Source organism: Sesamum indicum, linkage group LG8 (genome assembly GCF_026168435.1).
Source record: "Sesamum indicum cultivar Baizhima isolate 11 linkage group LG8, ASM2616843v1, whole genome shotgun sequence".
Classification (NCBI taxonomy): Eukaryota; Viridiplantae; Streptophyta; class Magnoliopsida; order Lamiales; family Pedaliaceae; genus Sesamum; species Sesamum indicum.
This window is the reverse complement of record NC_142664.1, coordinates 24,750,213-24,768,892: the sequence shown is the minus strand read 5'-3', so window position 1 is coordinate 24,768,892 and position 18,680 is coordinate 24,750,213. Positions and strand designations below refer to the sequence as shown.

The window sequence follows — 18,680 nt, the reverse complement described above, 5'->3', positions numbered from 1 at the left end:
GATAAAAGAATTTCACAAATAAAAATATATTTGCAGGAAAAATATTTTATGGCATGAATACCACGTTGCTACTCATTGTCGATTTTGTACTTCTTTTTCTCTTTAAATTCGATTAATTTCCTTTAAGAATTCATAATTAGAGAGAGAGCCCATAAATCTTTGGGCCTATGGCCAATAAAGAAAAGCCCAATTACCAGCAAGTGGGAAGGGCCTTTCAAATTACTACAATTTCTTCAAGAAAACATGAAATTGCATTCCATTTTATTATTTGTAGAACATTTCTCGGTTGTAAATTACATCCAAACTTTTTCAAATTAATTTTAATTATAAAAATATTTTTTTTATTTATAAAATAATAAATAAGGAACTGTCGATGTAATTTACTTAAAGAGTTGTACTTATAAAATTCTGATCCTGAATAAAGAGTGTATATATAATTACAACAATAATATCAAGGGGGACATACTTCAAATTTTAAATAGATTAGGGAGTGCTTATGTAATTAGATTTAATTCTAAGAGCATCCGTGTAATTTACTCTATTTCTTATTAATTTTTTAAGTTCGATTTACCTATATTAAATATTTATTTATTTTTATAATAATAATAATATAGTAACTAATTCTGGTTGCCAAAATGTATATCGACATAAATATCCCACTTCTTCCTAAAAAATTAAATTCGATTATTTAAATAAAAAAATTTGATCACTCAACTAAAATACACATTTTCAAGCGATCTATGATATAAACATTTTTTAAAACTTCATATTTTCATAAATTTATCTTTAATTTTCTTTTTCTTTTTACAATTGTCATTAATTTTAGATAATTTTGATTTATATTTTATTTAAAACTGATTGCATCATCATCAATTCATTAAATAAGTGATATAAATTTTTATAATTTTCTTTTAGTATAACTATTTTATATATATTCGTACGCATCAAATATGTATAAACTGTTGATATCTATATATGTCTCGACGTGCATATATCCTTTGATCACTTATAAAAGAACCTATTTAATTAAATAAGATTTTGTCCTAAGCTATTAAATGATATATATTTTATCATAAACTACTTTTTGTAATAATCCGACGTGGCCGTCACACATTGGAACACATGTTAATTAACAAATAAAAAAATTGTCTTGTTCGAAGGAGACTAATTGTAATTATATTAACCAATCAATAATCAATTGCCCAACTTTTTGACCTTATTAATTTACGCCGAAAGAGAAAAAAGATATCTTTTTCTATTAAAAAATTAATATTTAAATTAGATAATAGCAAGGAAAAAGCTTTCATAGATCTCAGCCCTTTTTATTTTTTTATTATTTTTTTCCTCCTTTTTTGGATAATTAAATTAGGGTTTGTTGGGACATGTGTTCAACTCCCCAAAGCTTATGGGACAAGATGAGAATATTTATTAATTAAGTTTAATTAGTATTATTTATACGTGTCATCAACACAGATTTCCATATAATAAAAGATTATTATATTTTTTTATTTAAATATGTGTCTTATACAAATAAACACTTGGTAAATGCTGATTTGTTAGCATTATATATTTCTGACATTCTTTTCAACAAATATTTATTTAAAAGTATTGACATGACAATTAGTGGTAGGAATGCAGTTAAAATTAATGATAGAGACCACATTGCAATGTGAAATAACATGTTGGTTGCCAACGTGCTCTTGCTCAGGTTCAATCGACTTAATCCAACCATCATCACTACAATAAAACATAATACTAACGTTAAATATCAAATGATAATTATAAACTTATATATATATATTAAATTGTATAATTTTAATTTCATCATAATGTAATTACAAGTGACAAAAATTATTATAACTATAGATAATTAGTAACGCGTCTGTAGGTACAATTATTTTTCAACACTATATTATTGTTATGCCTGTATCGCTAATTATTCCATGTGTTTTTAATTTTATAAACAATTTTTAATACTTATTAAATCGAATCATATTGTGAAATCGAAATTACGATTATTAATTGCTTACTGATCTTGACCATGGAAGCAACCTACCCTGTGGTCAGCTCAGCCCTTAGCTAAAAGGCGGTGAGAAAAAGACGTTCCAGTAATAAATGCTATATATGAAATATCTGCTCATAAAACTATTAATTATTAAAATCTTAGGACAAGAAGATAAAATAATAGTACAAAAGGAAACATCCCTCACATGGACCATAATTTCTCTTCAATAAATATCTCACACTTATGAGATATTTTAATTCGCTCAAAATATTAATGTATTATGATTTTATATAATATATAACATCGATCGGGCGTAGATTTTGTGAACTTTCTTTTAGAATTAAATGAATAGATATGTTAGTTATCATGAATTTGATGCAATGTATTTACGAAAAGTATTGTGATAGAAAGAGCACTTGAGTTATTTGTTTTTATTATGTTCTGTACCAGTTTCATAGTCTTCTAAAAAGCAACCAGTAGTTAGTTTGTTCATCACAAACATTGAGTTTATTGCTACAACATCATCTGCATGCGAAGCAATGTGGTTAAGCAGGATGTTGGCGCAACTACACCAGAATCATGAGAAATTGACCACTATTTTATGTGATAGCAGCTCAACAATCAAGCTTTCTAAGAATTCAGTAATGCACACTATGAGTAAGCATATCGGTGTGTTTTTATTTTCTTCAAGAGCTAACAAAGGTTGGCAGTGGTGCACTGGTGTATTGTGGTTCACAAAATTAAATTGATAGATATTCTAAACCTCTCAATTTGGATGAGTTCTTGATGTTGCGAAAACTGTTGGGTGTTTATTCAGAAACTGATGTAAACTAAATGCTTAGAGTATTTCAATTTAAAAATTATCTATTTAATAAAATTCTGATTCATTATGTATATTTTTCTAGTTTGTTTCTAGTTGTTGAGTCATTGACTTTTTTTCTTTCTCATTCCAATTGTGGTGTACAATTATATATAGTTGATTTTCCTCTTTCAAATATATATCGTGTCAAATTTTTTCAATTATTTTACTATTCTTTTCAAATATTTTAACACGACGACAAATAATTGAGATTATTATCTGTGATTACTTTTTGAAAAAAATAAAAATGTGGAATATTTATACTTTTTTAACTTTAATTCAAATTTTTTGTACATAATTAAAGTTTACCCATGATCTTGAAACAATGAGAGTACAACTTTAAAGGCGTTTGGGGGTTGGATAGATGGTTTCTGTTATTGCATTATGTGAATCAATAGCATTAATCACAGCCGTCAAATTTCGAAAGATGCGTCACCCAGTGATTGGTCAAGATTCATTCCTCAACTGTCAGTCCCCCTAATCACCTGAACTGAAGTACAACGGAAAATCAAATGCCAGCCAATCGCCTTCCTCCACGTCACTGGACACTGGACAGTCGGGGCTTCCGGAATCGAGTGACAGAAGTTTTGTACAACCGAAATATTGGTAGCACCGAACTCTCCGTGCACCCTCCGTATCTAGTTTAAATTTCTTAAGGTCCACATATATAAAAACTTGTGGCTCAGATCATCAGACCCCTTGTGACGTGGCACCCGACATCTTCATGAGAGAGAGAGAGAGGGGGGTGTGGGGGTGGGGTGGGTGTAATTTTTATTACATAGATTTTAAGAGATCAAAACCATTTCAGTGACCATTGCCAACAAAGCCTTTTCGGTATCTTTTTCTATTCTTTTCTCCACTTTCAAGATTCATAACTATTTGGGCCTCGGCTGGTCGTCGACACCGGAGGAAATGAAGGACGTGAAGGAGCCGGAAATCAAGTTGTTTGGGAGGAAGATTGTGTTGCCGGAGCACGGCGGAGTTCCCGCCGGCGGGGAATCTTCCGGCGAGAGCCATGGAGGGAGTGGTGGCGGCGCCGATTGTGATCGCTGCTCGGAGGTGAGTGGAGGGGAAGGAGAGGAAGAGAAGGCTGATGAAGAAAAGCAGCCGCAGGGGACTGAGGAGGTAACTGATGGGCTATGAATTTTCACACACAACACACACTAACAAAGAGTGATGAACATATACATACGACTGTATGTATATATGTACGTACACATATGTATTGGGATTTAAGGTTATCGTGAAGTTTAGGAAAGAGCCCAGATGCTAAAACAGTGAGAAGATTAATGGGTTCATGTTACTTTTTGAAAAATTTCAAGAACAGTCCGTTCTTCTTCTTTTTATTTTTTTTCCTCGCTGAAATTTGCAAAAAATCTGGGTTTTAATGGGGTTTTACTATCCTATTTATTTAGTTATATTTTCAAAGTGATAGATCATTATCATCTCGAATTTAACTGTTCCTCTTCCTCCAAAATTTAATCATTAATAAGAGAGGTAAAGCAAAAAAAAAATCCTAATTTTAGAAATCAAGAATTTTTTTAATTAATATGTGAGATACTTAATAAATTTAATGATGACCAAGACTTTTCAGAGTCCACTGTTTGAAAATCTTGTAATTTTGTCCGTTTCAGTTTGATCTGAAGTTAACTTGAATTTACATTGTCGGTTCAATTTTCTCTTTGATAAGAATTCCAGAAAGTTCCATTGGGTTTAAGTTGTATGAGTTTTCTTGGTCCCCTGCCACTTTAAAACTATTTGATTCTTCTTGTTGTCTTCTTGAAACCATTGGTTTCCTCAAAAAGGCAATTTGTTGTGGAAAGTTCTGAGTCACCAGTTCTGTTTCTTGTAGTGTTTGAGCTCCTGGATTATTTGGATTTTCCATTCACTAAGGATTCTCAATATATGCATATATATATATAAAAAAAAAAAACAAGAAACAAATATTCAACAAATTTCGATGATTTCTATCTGTTGATATTGTTATTCTATTTGCAAATTGAAGAAAAAATCTTGCATTTTACTGTGGTAATAATAATAGGTTTGTTTGCTTGATATGGAATAGATTCCTGTAATAAAAGCTCGTTTAGTTTGACAGAATGATCTAGAATTGGAGTTGATGGAAACTTTTGCCTGAAAATTTCAGGACCAAGATGCAGAAACCTGTGAAACTAAGCCACAAGGACAGGAAGAAAATCTAGGTGAAGCAGAGGAATCCCATAATCCTGATGCGGTAGTGGAGTCCGATGAGAATCCTAAAACGCCGTCCATTGACGAAGGTATTGTCTCAGAAGAACATCCCAAGACTGAAAACGGGCAAAGTGATGCAACAAACGGGCAGCAGAAGACCTTGAAGAAGCCCGACAAGATTCTTCCCTGCCCTCGTTGCAATAGCATGGACACCAAGTTCTGTTACTACAACAACTACAACATCAACCAGCCTCGCCACTTTTGCAAGAGCTGTCAAAGGTACTGGACTGCCGGAGGCACAATGAGGAATGTCCCTGTGGGGGCTGGTCGGCGGAAGAACAAGAATTCAGCGTCACATTGTCGTCACATTACAATCTCTGAAGCCCTGCAGGCGGCTAGGATCGATGCGCCTAATGGATTTCATCACCCGGCTTTCAAACCTAACGGCACCGTCCTCTCGTTCGGTCCCGACTCAACTCTATGCGAATCCATGGCGTCCGCTTTGAATCTTGTGGACAAAAGAGTGCCAAATGGGGTGAAAAACGGGTATTACAGGCCTGATCATGGATCAGGCTCAGAATCTTGCAAAAACAGGGAGAACGGCGATGATTGTTCTAATGGATCTTCTGTCACAGCATCGAGTTCAGTGCAAGATGGAGGCAAAAATGGGCCTCAACAACCCCTGATGCATAGTATAAACGGCTTCCCATCTCCGGTTCCATGTATTCCAGGGGTTGCCTGGCCATTTCCCTGGAATTCGGCAGTTCCCCTACCGGCCATGTGCCCTCCGGCTTACCCAATGCCGTTCTACCCTGCCCCGTATTGGAATTGCAGCCTTCCTAATGCTTGGAATGTTCCGTGGCTATCGGTGCCGTCTCCCACTGTAAACCAGAAGGCAACCGGCTCCAACCCCAGCTCGCCCCTTGGCAAACACTCAAGAAACGGCGAATTGCTCAAGCCAAAGAACACAGAAGGTAAAGAGCACTTGGAACCAAAGAATCCAGAAAGCTCAATTGTGGTTCCTAAAACGTTGAGGATCGATGATCCTGAGGAAGCTGCAAAGAGTTCTATATGGGAAACACTGGGAATCAAGTATGATACCATCAGCAGAGAAGGTCTTTTCAAGGCCTTGCAACCAAAGGGTGATGAGAAAAAGCAGGCAGTTTCCGCCTCGCCGGTGTTGCAGGCCAACCCTGCAGCCTTGTCTCGATCCATTAACTTCCAGGAGGGTGCCTAAATGAATTCATTTTTCAGGGATCAGCTTATGAGCAGTTGATTTTGCTCGATGGAACGGTCTTTAACCTCTTACCGGCTTCTAAGACAAGCCCATCGATGTCCAAATCTCGTACGTGGAACTCTTAAGATGCTCTTGAGGGAAATGGTTGATTTCTTTTAGGGGTAATTACATTAATATCTCCTGAAACATATATATTACAAAAATAATCTTCAATTTTGAAAAATTACAGCATGCTCCTTGTAGTCTGTTTTACAATACAAGATTACCCTCAGAGACTGAATAATTTGCGGTAATTTGTAATGTAAAACACGACGGTGGCAGAGGATGCAAATGTTATTTTCAAAAATTGAAGGATATTTTTACAATATATTGAGAAAGGAGCTGAGGAGATGTCTATGAAATTACCACTTTGTGCTTTCATGTACATAATTTTGCAGACAATACTGACATATGTGAAGAGTGAGAATATATTATTACCATGGATATAACTTTGTCTGAAAAATGGCTCTCTCTCTCTCTCTCTCTCTCCACAACTTGCAAATGAGTTTTTTCTTCTTTTTCCCTTTTTGGAGTGCGCCTTTTGGAAATAATTAAGATTTCTTGTGCTGCAAAAGGAGAAATATAAAAATGCGACTTCTCCAAACGTGTATGAACGACAATAATTGGTTACATGGAGTTTAGTGCAGTAGCATAATGGCCAATGGATGTCTCACACAATAGATTTCTTCCATAGGATCTCTCTCCCTCGTAGGGATCCGATGCTTACGAGTCCTAAACCGACTCATTTGGATTCTTTTCTCTTTTAAACTTTTTGGTATACACTAAATTCAACCTATCATAAAATTTCGAGTAGGTTATTTCGAACAAAAATTGGATCCTATTTACCTAATCAGATACCCAACACTTTGGGTACCCAATCATACTGAATTTGATCAAAATTTAATACTAAAATTGGTCGAAAGATTGGATTTGGTATCAAACTGTCGGATATGCAATTATATCAAATTGAATCCAATAACTCAGCTCTCAACTTAAACCCATCTATGCCAAATCAACTTAAGTATAAAAAGAAAATAATTTAATATATATGTACTACAATCAAACTCGAATTATCTGAATTCAAGATAGAGCCCTCTTGATTATCAAAATGCGAACTAGCTTCAAGTTATTGAATTTTGTTTTTCTAATATATCAAAAGCAAGCAAATTTAAGAGACAAAGAGATTACATTCCCAATATTTTATAATTTAAAATTTAAGATAAATAATTTGGTATGAAGAAGCCTATTCTATTTTTTATTTATGAAATATTCAGAGTAGCTATGTGAACTTTTTGCTTTAGCAAAATAATAAAAAATAAAAAAGTTTGTGTTGTTGACTTTTCCAAAAAGAGAGATGAAAATATGTGGAGCAAGTGGATAAGCAAGTGAGATATTTTGATTGGTAAGAGCAAATGAAAACCACATGTTTGTATAAGAGTAGTAGTTGTTATGGGGTCCCCCAAATTCCATATGCACAAACTACTCATAAATGCTTTTGGCTTTTTCATTTTGCTTTTTCCTACTTTTCTTTTCTCCTTTTTGCCCTTTTTTTTATTTGCTTTAGATGCATATTTCATGATATTTTTTTCCTTTTTCCTGTCGCACGTGCCATCTTTCAATGTTTGAAGCTGCAAAATAGTTCCGTTCAAAGCACAACAGAAAGTGATCACATTCTAGCCATATCTTGAAAATAAAAAATCTCTATACGAAATGTATTAATATCGTATATATTAAAAAGGGGGACATATATAATCTGGTCTTGTGTTTTTATGTAAATTTTGGGCTAATTATTTAACAACTCTCACATTATTAGGTCATGTACATAAAATTATTTATTCTGAATGCTCATACAATATATTTGCATAATTTGGTGTTTTTTGTATCAATAAAAGATTACAATACAATATTTTTTTCTCGAAATGATTGTTTTGGATTGAGAATTACATTTTAAGAAAGTGCTGGAAACTCTTAAGGCTAGAGAATTTCTTAAGAGAAGTGTATTCACTTGAAACTAACTTATCCGCAATTTGATCACTTTCATGGCACTCAAACGTTAAGACTCATATATATCACATTTTAAGTTCTGTTCTTGTTATTTTTTCGGTCTCTTTTGCAGTTTCAACACAAAGCAAAAAAAAAAAAAAAAAAATGCATGTAATGATTATATTTTAGTGTTGACTCTTTCTTGTATGTCAACTTAGTGGTAGAAAAGAGTGTCACTTGGCTTAGAGGCATCATTTTGGATAATGCCATGGCCAACAAAGCATAGCTTCTTACATTCTCCACAAAGTAAAACATTTGTGTCACATTGGACTTGTAAGTCAAAATTTCCCACTACACAAAAACTTTTCTTGCCACTTTATTTATCCTATGTTTAGTGCTTTTTTTTGTCATTCATCAAGAAGTAGTGTAAAGTGAAGAAACTATAAGTAATTTACACAAAAGTCAAGCCCCACTATGCAATATTCTATGTCTAAGTCATTGAAATGATGAGCATTCCAATTGAATTTGTTTAATGAGATTGACCAATCAGAATCTTGTAAGGAGCACTGACATGTCAAGTATTTCTTCTAATTATTTTGAAAAGTTGTCGTGTATACACCAAGCATGTACTAAATAAATGATTCTCATGCTCTAACTATTACCAAGAATTTGGTCATGAAATCATTTTATTTGAATTGATTATAGTCCTTTGGTTTTATTTTTTTCCATAAGAATGCATATAGTTATTAAAAAGGTCTACTTTTCTTACTTGATCAATCTAAGATTCTACGATAGGTAAATACTATAAATACTATCTTAAATTTGTGTTTAAAATTACTTTAGTTCTTTATTATCATTTTCTGACCCTAAAGTTCATCCTTTGTTAGTCAATTGAAATTCCACATTTTCTAGAACAACAGTCGTAACGACTTTTACCACCCATCACCATGTCATATCTAAACTTTTTTGTTCAATTAAAAACAAATCAAACACTTGAACAATCAGGCCAAATGCTGATCCTGTAAAAGCTAAGGGTAAAAATGAAAATTACATAATTAAGGACAAATATGTATATAATAAACCCAAGAAATTTAAGAAACGAAAAAACAAATAAATAAATCAAGAATGTCATGTCATTGAGCAGAAATAGGTGCAGTGGCATGAATCTAGAGCACAAAAATTGCCCACACTCCCTCTTAAGAAAGGAGGGCCATAAACTGTCTGTACATAAGGGCAAAAGATGGGACAAATTATATGAAGATATTCTCCATTCTTTAATAAATACAACTAATATCAGAAGTATTTATTTAAAAAAAGAAAAAGGTTGTGGATGAGAAAGAACATTTGGGAAGAAAGTGCAGTTGGGGGGCTATCACTTTCTCATAAAGTTAAGCCAGTTATTGAGAAATGAATCAAAGGGCTTCCAACTTTACCTTTGGCAGTGCTGATCAACATATCAAAAATCAAGCAATTTAATAAGTAGGTGATAAAGATAAAGGTTGCCCCCTTTATCAGTAACCACAATTAACAACTAAAGTCAAATCCCATTCACAAAGCTTTAACCAATAAACTAAGCTAAAAGTTTGATGGGTTATTATTTTATAGAGTTTACTCTTTCCTTTATTCTATTAAAGTTCAAATCATTGTAACATGTTTCACATTGTTTTACAGAAATTATCGAGATCGACTTTGCAGGTTTCACATCGTCCAACAGAAATTATGCGAGGGATAGGATTAAGGAGAAAAAACTTTAATGTGATCAGTATGTGAATTTTTTCTCTGTCTGATCATATCACAAGAAATTCTAGTTACATTACATTTGTCATATTATTAGTTTACAGTTTAATGAAACTGACACCAATCACATGTCTAAGCAAATATGACACTATATGACTGAGCAGGGCCTCCCAGACTTGATTGGAGCAAAACGTTTCGGGAACCAATGCCCTAATGGAGGCTAATAAACTAACTATTGAATTTTACATCCGCCGGAATCTTGGGCACGACGAACGTTACCATAGGCCGACAACTCAAGAAGGTCCATATCACGACCTGCACCAATCAACATAAAACCACAGTCACATATTGTTCTCGTTGGAAAGATCCACCATGAAGATAGAACATGTTCTCTTTTCTGGTTCTTGGTTGCCTTTGGGGGCTTCTGCGTCTGACGGGTTTGATACTCGTAACGAAATGTAGAAGAACAAAACATACCAGAAACGCGGCAGTAAGCACTTTTCTGAATAAGATCGCTTTTTGACATCTCGGTTCGGTTTCCCTTGGATCGATTAACAGTTGCCTATGAAACAAGAATGAAGGATTCGGGTAAACCATGTTACCAAAGAAAACATGAAACGGATATCGTCAGAGGGAAACGAACAGACCAGATTGCATATGTGCAACAGTCATCAGACTCGATCTAAAAGCAAATAGTTCACTGTACCAGGCTGCTGGAATTTGTGAAAACCAAAAATACTAAAACAAGGAAATTCTTTTCAATTATGCAAGATAAAATTCATCAAATTTGATGTTGAGATGAGCTAATCTGGTTCCTATTATTCAGCTTTATCTATAACATAACATAATTGAGTAGGAACTGAATAAGCATTATTTTGAAGTCCCTTCAATCTCTTCATATCACCTAGTTCACTGTTTAACGGAGATAAGAACTAAGGTTTTGAAGGTCATTCGATACAGCAACAGTTGCGTATCATCAAATCCATATTTGTTAAGGAAAAGGAAGGAAACTGCTTCACCAATTAACAATGTAATATGACAACCAATTTTCTCTTAGAAAAAGCTAAAATTAAAAATAATGCTAATACTAATACTAATAATAATAAGGTCAAATTACAACTACCTCCCCTAAGGTTTGGCATAGTTACGAATACACCCTTATTGTTTGAAAAATTATCAACACCCCCCTAATCTTAACGGTCGTCTACCAATTAGCCCAATCCATTAGGTTTCCATCTATTTTTTATGTTGAACTGACCAAAATGCCCTTGTAGATTAAAAATTATAATTTTATTTATTTTTATTTTCTTATGGACTAAGTGGATAATTATTTTATAATTTTTAAAATTTTTCCATCCATCCCATTCGATTTTTTTTATAAGTTTTAATATTTTTAATAAAACAAAAAAATATAGTAAGGGTAAAGTTGACAATTTCATACCTACATCCAATGATTACATAATTTCATCAAACATTAGGGGGTATTCGTAACCTCAGAAGAGGTCGTTGTAATTTACTCTAAAATAATAATGATTGCCTCCGAGTAAATTTGCATTCACTGCATGGATATTTTTCCTACAAAATGTAAATAAAGCAGCCAAGAGAAATATGATTAACTTCACCTTGTTAAAAACAAAAAATAAGACTCACGAGAGAAAAGAAAAGGAAGAGGGGAAAAAACAAGCATTTTATTAATGTTAATATACCCAATCAAAATCCCAACCAGATGCTATGAGTAAAAAAGATGTTCTTGAGTAGATTGATTCGATAAATTAAATTGTCTGCAACACAGAAGACATAAACCTTCACCCATCAATCTGAGGCTTCCATTTTGAGGAAAAAGAAAAGAACAGTCAAATGACAAGTTAATACTTAATTATCAAGGAAATTAGAATACCAACAGAAACTCATTGGAACGAATTAGGAAAATAATAAAGCAAAAATTTGAAAGCACTGGAAGCAAATGTATACGCAAGGCTGATATTTCTACGTCTGTGAGCTGATTATATTCACAGATGACCAGATTTGTCCCACATACCAAATATAATAACATACCAACCAATGAACAAAAGACATCTTCAAAATGCTGCAATAACAGCAATTGAACATTTATCCAAACAAGATAAGTTTCTGACTAATTTATGAAGGCTGCAAAAGATTTACCTGCAATACTTGACAATTCTCTAATGTGCTTTTCCCTCCCTGCAAATATAAAAAAAAATGCATTTTACATATGCAGTTCCACCACAAATAACAGGCTTAAGAAACAAAATTTTTTTTTTGATGATTCACGAGTTAAGAAACAAAATTTGGGTAGTATAAAATGACACCCATCAATTCTGACTGTATTTTTATACCCTACAGAAACCAAGTTGATACAAAAAGTAGAAATTTCTTTCTACACGAACAAATTATAGTGCAGCAACCACAGTCCATTAATATGAAAGAAAAAAGAAACCATCATTGGTAAGGAAGAGTAGCAGCCTCCGGTTTGTGACCAACGTTCTCTCTCTTCCTTTTCATCCCCCAGCCCAAAAGAAAAAGAAAAAAGAAGGAACAATCTTTAGGTATGCTGCAAACACCACAACAGATATACCAAAACTTAAGAAAAAAGTTAACTGTATGGTTAGAGATTTTCTACAGTAAATTGTCCTAGCAGAGTAGGTTCTCTCCTCAAAGGCACTAAAATTTTTCTCCTTCCAAAAGTCCCAAAACGCAAAAGATGGGTATTTACTTGATGCATCCACTTCCCATTCGCACCAAGTCCAACACAATTATAATGTCTTAGCTAGACTGCAGAGTCTCAAGTTAAGAATTAGTCCCCTGGGGGGGCAGCTCAATCGTTTGGATCAAGATTTTCTACAGGAGATCTTGTGTTTGAACTTGGGGAGTGCGAGTTTAAGGAGAAAAAGAAAAGGTTAAGAATGCACAAAATTGCAGTTCATAAACAACCAATTATCAAGTTAGTAATTGGATTTGGATGACAAAGGTTCAGAAATTAATTGTCAACAAATCATAGTATAACTTTTTATTGCAATATAATACTTTATTAAAGAAGTCAAAACAGAAAAAGAAAAACATTAAGCTAAAGAACAACATTACATAGGGATCTAGCACCCTGAACTCCATGGTGAGTTAAAGTGAACCAGCTAAGATCTGAACATGTATGGTGTAAAGTATTCCAAATATTATAACAGGTTTGAATCAAACGAAAAACATATGTGTTTGTCTTGAAACCCAAATCAATGGACCAATGACTCTAGTCTTTATGAATTCATATAGTAGTAGATCTTGAATATCAAAAATATTTGTTTATACAAGGTTGATCTTGAGTTTATGCTTTTGTATTTATGCAATTTTTTAAATACTCCTTCACAGCTTGTCTAGCAGACCATCATGCTCCCCATTTTGGTTGAGTATGAAAAGATTTACTTCTTGTACATTCCACCTTATTCACATCAGGAGACATCCTTCATGAACTACAGATATTTCAGGTTCCCAGTCATATTTTGCATGATTATATCAATTCCCTCTGGAAGTATGAATCAACTACAAATATCTAATTTTGCATCATTACCTAATGACTAAGTATATATTTAAAAACTAAGGACTCCTACTGTACTTCTGTATTAAGTTAAGAAAACTAGTTTGCAGTATGTATCAGCGAACAGTTGATCTTTATTTTGAAGAGATTTGGTTAGACACAATAACTTATTTCATGTAGCTACTCACAAAAGCCTGGCCTTTCCTAAATTTCTTTAATGTATGACTAAAATGCTCGATTCTTAACTCACCCCGTCATTGAAGCATATGGAATCTTATGGGTACCACCTCTAGCAGTCTGCAGTCACTACAATCCATTAACATGTAAAGCTCCCTTTCTTTTTTCTCTCCTCCTCATAGACATATCTCATCTTCAATACCAATATTGTAGAGATTGGCTTGACTGGTTTTGAACAGTGGCCAACTCAATTGTTGCCCATCTTTTTCATATACATATTTTGGAAGTGTAAAGTTATGGCTCATTTTGGTGTAGAGACCGTTCAGAATTTTTAGGCTTTATATCGAATGACTAAGGGTGGTAATAGTGGTTGGAGTTTCTTTTATTTAACTAAACTATCTTAATGTGATTCTTCTTCCATCTCCTCCAGTTGACGGAAAGAAAGTAAATTTTCATGTAAGCTCCTCGTAGCCAATCCCGTCCTTCCACAAGTCTGGATAAGCACAATTCTAAGTTATAGTCAGCACCTGGACTGAATTGGGATCAAGGGTAGTAGAAAATGAGTTGACCAGAAAGTGGTTCCAAAAATCGATGAATGAGGAGATTCTTGGTATCTTGGACTTCGTATAATTTATGTTTTGTACTCAAATGAAGTTGCTCCTGCTGCAGTGATTGACAGTAAGATGAAGAAAATATGGTGAAACGAGCACGTGAGGGACAAGCATCCAGCTTGATCCCTCACCGCTCAGGCTTAGCTCCTCCACAAGGTCATGGTCGTTGATCATTACCCCCTTGGTTGAAACGCTCTCTGGTCATAACCAATCAGCAAAGAAAGCCCATTCTGCAACATCCATTCCCAAATCCTAATAACTCGAACTTCCAAAATTGACCCTCCTTCAGCATTATCAAACACGAATTCCTTATAACTACTACACAAACAATGAATACCCACAATTTCCAGTCACCTAAACATCTAAACACACAGAATTGCAACACAGACATACATATACGCTAAAAATTCCACCAACATGTGTACTACTGGAACTTAACGATTACCTTAGAGTAAGGGATAATGTGGTCATAGTCATGGCAGAGGCAACCGGGGCAACCCACAAGCTTCCTGAAGACAATGTTACCCAACGGGTCCCGGCGCCACCTATCCGGGTCACGCCCCTTGATTTTCTCGGCCTTCTCCCAGCATTGCTGCTTCACGCTGTAGGGGAAGCTCCTCGGGTTCGGGTTCTCGGGCGAGATTCGCAGGGCTTCGAACTGTGAGAGCTCTTCCGTTAAGAGTTCTCGATCGACAAGTGAAGTTGCAGAAGGTGGAGGGGAGAATGATCCAGTTGGGGTGGCGGGTCGGGTCCGGCTTGGCGAGGAGAAGCTTTTCTTGTTCCTCCGTTTGTTTTCTCTGGTAGAGGAAGTTGGGCTCATTTTTGGGTCAGATGAAAGTGGAAAATACCCAAAATGGCTATGAAATACGGATAGGATATTTGATTTGTGAATTTATGGTTTTTTATATTTAATTTTTTTAAAATAACTTTTAATTGAAATTTCAGAGAAATTTTATCAAATAGAATATCTGATTTGAGCCACTAAATTTATAAATATTTTATAAAATCAAGTACTCATGAAAAAAAATCCGAACATCTTATGTTTATTACAACAAAATGTTCAACCTAAAAATCATCTTTTGAATAGTGAAAATATTCCAGTAATAAAAAATATTAGGATTAGTTTGCAGTAGAGCAACTTATTGTAAATTTAGAAAAATCAAAATAAGCACAAGTTTTCTAAAAATTAATGAACACTTTTTTAGCCAAACAATGAAACAACAACAACAATAATAATAATAATAATAAAATACTTGAGTTGAAACCTTATTCTATATAAATTAATCTTTTATGAAATAATCTGTTATTAGGGTTAAATTTAAATTTTTAAATGTGAAAATTGAAATGTACACAAAACCCCCCAATAAACTCCCAAAAATAGGTTTAGAAGATACTGTAATATTTTGAAAATGAAGCATATATGTCCCCTCAGGCTTTGTTGTGTTCTTCACTTACCCAATTTATTTTTTTATTTTTATACTTTGTTGTGCATATTATCTATTTTACCCCTATTTAGTAATTATGATAGTATAAATATCACTAACAAAAATAGGTTTTAAATGATGAGTATTGCCAACGGTCGATAGATGTCGCAAATTGCAAACGAAGTTGGCGACATGCTGGGAATGAATGCCACCGAGATGCTCAGAATTATTGCAACATTTGTTGCTAAATCTTGAACAACATAAGCTCTCTCAACTTTCTTAACAAATTTGGTGGGAGAGTATTTCATCGCAATGTTTACAACATTGTGGGAGTTGAGCGACAGGATGTTAATGATCTTATTCCAAGCCCGTCTCTTAATGTAGGGTCAGATTCGATAATAACAAAGATTGCCACACAGTCCTGCTAGGAGCCACGAAGCTCTTAGTCTAGAACTGTCAGAGATTTGGGATCCCTTAAACAGTTTGAATACTCACTAAGCTAGTTAAGCTCCACGACTCCAGCTCGGTTGTATCTCCAAAACCAAGTGTAAATCAAATAGATACGAGAAGCTGAAGGAATGGTTAAACTACTTCGTCCTTAGGGTTGATTCACAAGGTAAAGGCGGAGGTGTTCTTTTACATGGCGCAAGGATCTCGATGTTTGGGTGCAATCTTACTCAACAAACCATATTGACACAACAGTAAAATTAGATGACACTCCGAAAAGGTTGAGATTTACGGACTTATACGGTCATTCTCAAGTTGCTAAACGCAAGAGTCGTGGTCTCTACTGCGTTAGCTTAATCAAGCATCCTCAAATTGAATTTTAAAAAATTAATAAAATTGGTGAATTTTGTGCATAATAAAAAAGAATTAAAAAAAAAAAACTTTTGCAACGAATTCGTGATGGTCTATGCTGTCTTAAAAAGGTAACATGCAATTCTGTGCAAGAACGTCGTAAAAAGACTATCCATCGGAAAATACCCATACCAAAATTTGTGAGGAACAAGGTTATTGCAGCAAAAATAAAAAGTACCCATATATTTTTTGTGACAGCCAGATGTCGCAAAACTCATCTATGGCATTTTGCCGCAAATGCCCATCTTTAAATTCATTCCAAAGTTTCACCATCATCTAAAAATATATGTTTGCCGCAAATTATGAATTTCGTTGTTGGTCAAAAGTTGGTGTTTGCAGTGGACATTTGCACTTGTTGCAAAACATTGCAATGGAGTCATTTGGTCGGTTGCAATTATGTGGTGGGCTACTTTCTCTTGCAACGCCGTTCTATCTGTCTCAATGCTTGTCGCAAAATTAAATTTTTACAATGAATTTTTTATTAAATTCATCACAAAAGTACTTTTGTTTTCTTAAATAAATTTAACTAGCACTTAATTTTATTTTGTCTTCAATCTTGACAAATCTCATTCTTTGGCGATATCAAAATTACCAAAGAAATAAATCCTATTTGGCCAATATAATTTGAATTGAAAAAATTCAACTTACCATAAAGCATCCTTCAATTGCCCAATTAAAATAATATGGATATGTTCAATGTGTGTGAGAATAATACTTTTTTATAGTTTTATGGACAACAAAATGACAAACGTTCAATCAAAACTTAATATTATTTCCTTATTTCATTATCAGAGACGACTACAACATAAGGGTTTACTTCTCGCATTCGAAAATTCCGACCAACTTGCAACTTTACAACGACTCATTTATCAGTACATCACTTTAATTAAGTGGACAGTGGGCTGAGAAAAAAGTGGCTCAATTAATAGTAATGGAACTTGAAGAGAAGTTTCTTAAATTGTTCTTTATTTCTTTGTTCAATAGTTTTTTCCATTTGAAATTGTTGATGTATTGAATCAATTCTTAAATTTGGACGTAATAAATTATATTGTATCTTTTGTGAATTTAAATGTATTTTTAGTCCCGTAATTTTTTTCATCATTTAACTTTTTATGGTAGCATTTTGGTCTTACATTTATTCAATTTTCACAATTTCAGTACTTTTTCCATTGAAGTACACCTTTACTGACGAGAAAACTGAATTCCAACAAAGAAAAGCGACTAAAATCGTAAAATTAAAAAGATATTGGATTAAAATGGTATTCTAGAAGGTTGAAGGACTAAAATGCTAGAAAAAAAATGAGCTAATAGAAAAAATAGCCCCAATTTCAAAAGGTTACTTGAGATGCAATACTTTTTTTCCAAGGGCAAAATGCATCTCGTCCCTCTATGTTATACGAAATAGCATTTTACCCCCTTATTAAAAAAATAAGCAATCCACCCCCTTGTGTTTTCAAAAAATAAGCAAGATACCCACTCATGCGAGAGGTGCAGCACATGCACCCTATGTGCGATTTTGATTAAATTTTACCTATTAAATAACATTTTTACCCTTAATTTGAACCGTTAGATTTTATATATATATAAATATATATATATATATGCATATTAACAGTGGAGATTTGATAAACAGATCGATGGTTTAATTCAATTTTTATTTAGATCAATAGTCCATATTTATATATAAGATCAACGACTCGTACATATTTGAATTAGATCGACAGTTCACATTTATAAAAGTTGTAAACATAATTATAATCTATATATACATATATAATATAAATAAAAAATAAAAAATATTTTGAAATTTACTCTCATATATATTATTTACATATAAAATCTATAAAAATAAAAAATTACAAATAATTAAAAAAGAAAAAAAAAAGCAAAAAAGGTCATCTTCCTCATCCAGCCCCTCTTTCCCCCCCCCCCCCCTCCACCTCCGCGTCTCTGCCACCGCCTCCACCTCTCCCCCTCGCCTCCGCCTCCGCCTCTCCCTTCGCTCCCGCCTCCCCA

General features: G+C 33.8%; 2 protein-coding genes across 2 annotated transcripts; one reads left to right on the top strand and one right to left on the bottom strand.

Annotated features, from left to right (window-relative positions):
- The first annotated feature begins 3,647 nt into the window (after positions 1–3,647).
- Positions 3,648–6,793, top strand: CDF3 (cycling DOF factor 3). The gene is made up of 2 exons (XM_011088938.3): positions 3,648–3,989; positions 5,011–6,793. Exons 1-2 carry the CDS (start codon positions 3,777–3,779, stop codon positions 6,289–6,291), a joined length of 1,494 nt encoding a protein of 497 aa, XP_011087240.1. The 5' UTR covers positions 3,648–3,776; the 3' UTR covers positions 6,292–6,793.
- Positions 6,794–10,047: 3,254 nt separating this feature from the next.
- On the bottom strand, positions 10,048–15,242 carry LOC105168786 (HNH endonuclease). Its single transcript, XM_011088937.3, has 4 exons — positions 14,828–15,242; positions 12,214–12,252; positions 10,528–10,612; positions 10,048–10,365 (listed from the first exon to the last, which is right to left on the bottom strand). Exons 1-4 carry the CDS (start codon positions 15,200–15,202, stop codon positions 10,283–10,285), a joined length of 582 nt encoding a protein of 193 aa, XP_011087239.1. The 5' UTR covers positions 15,203–15,242; the 3' UTR covers positions 10,048–10,282.
- Between the last annotated feature and the right edge of the window lie 3,438 nt (positions 15,243–18,680).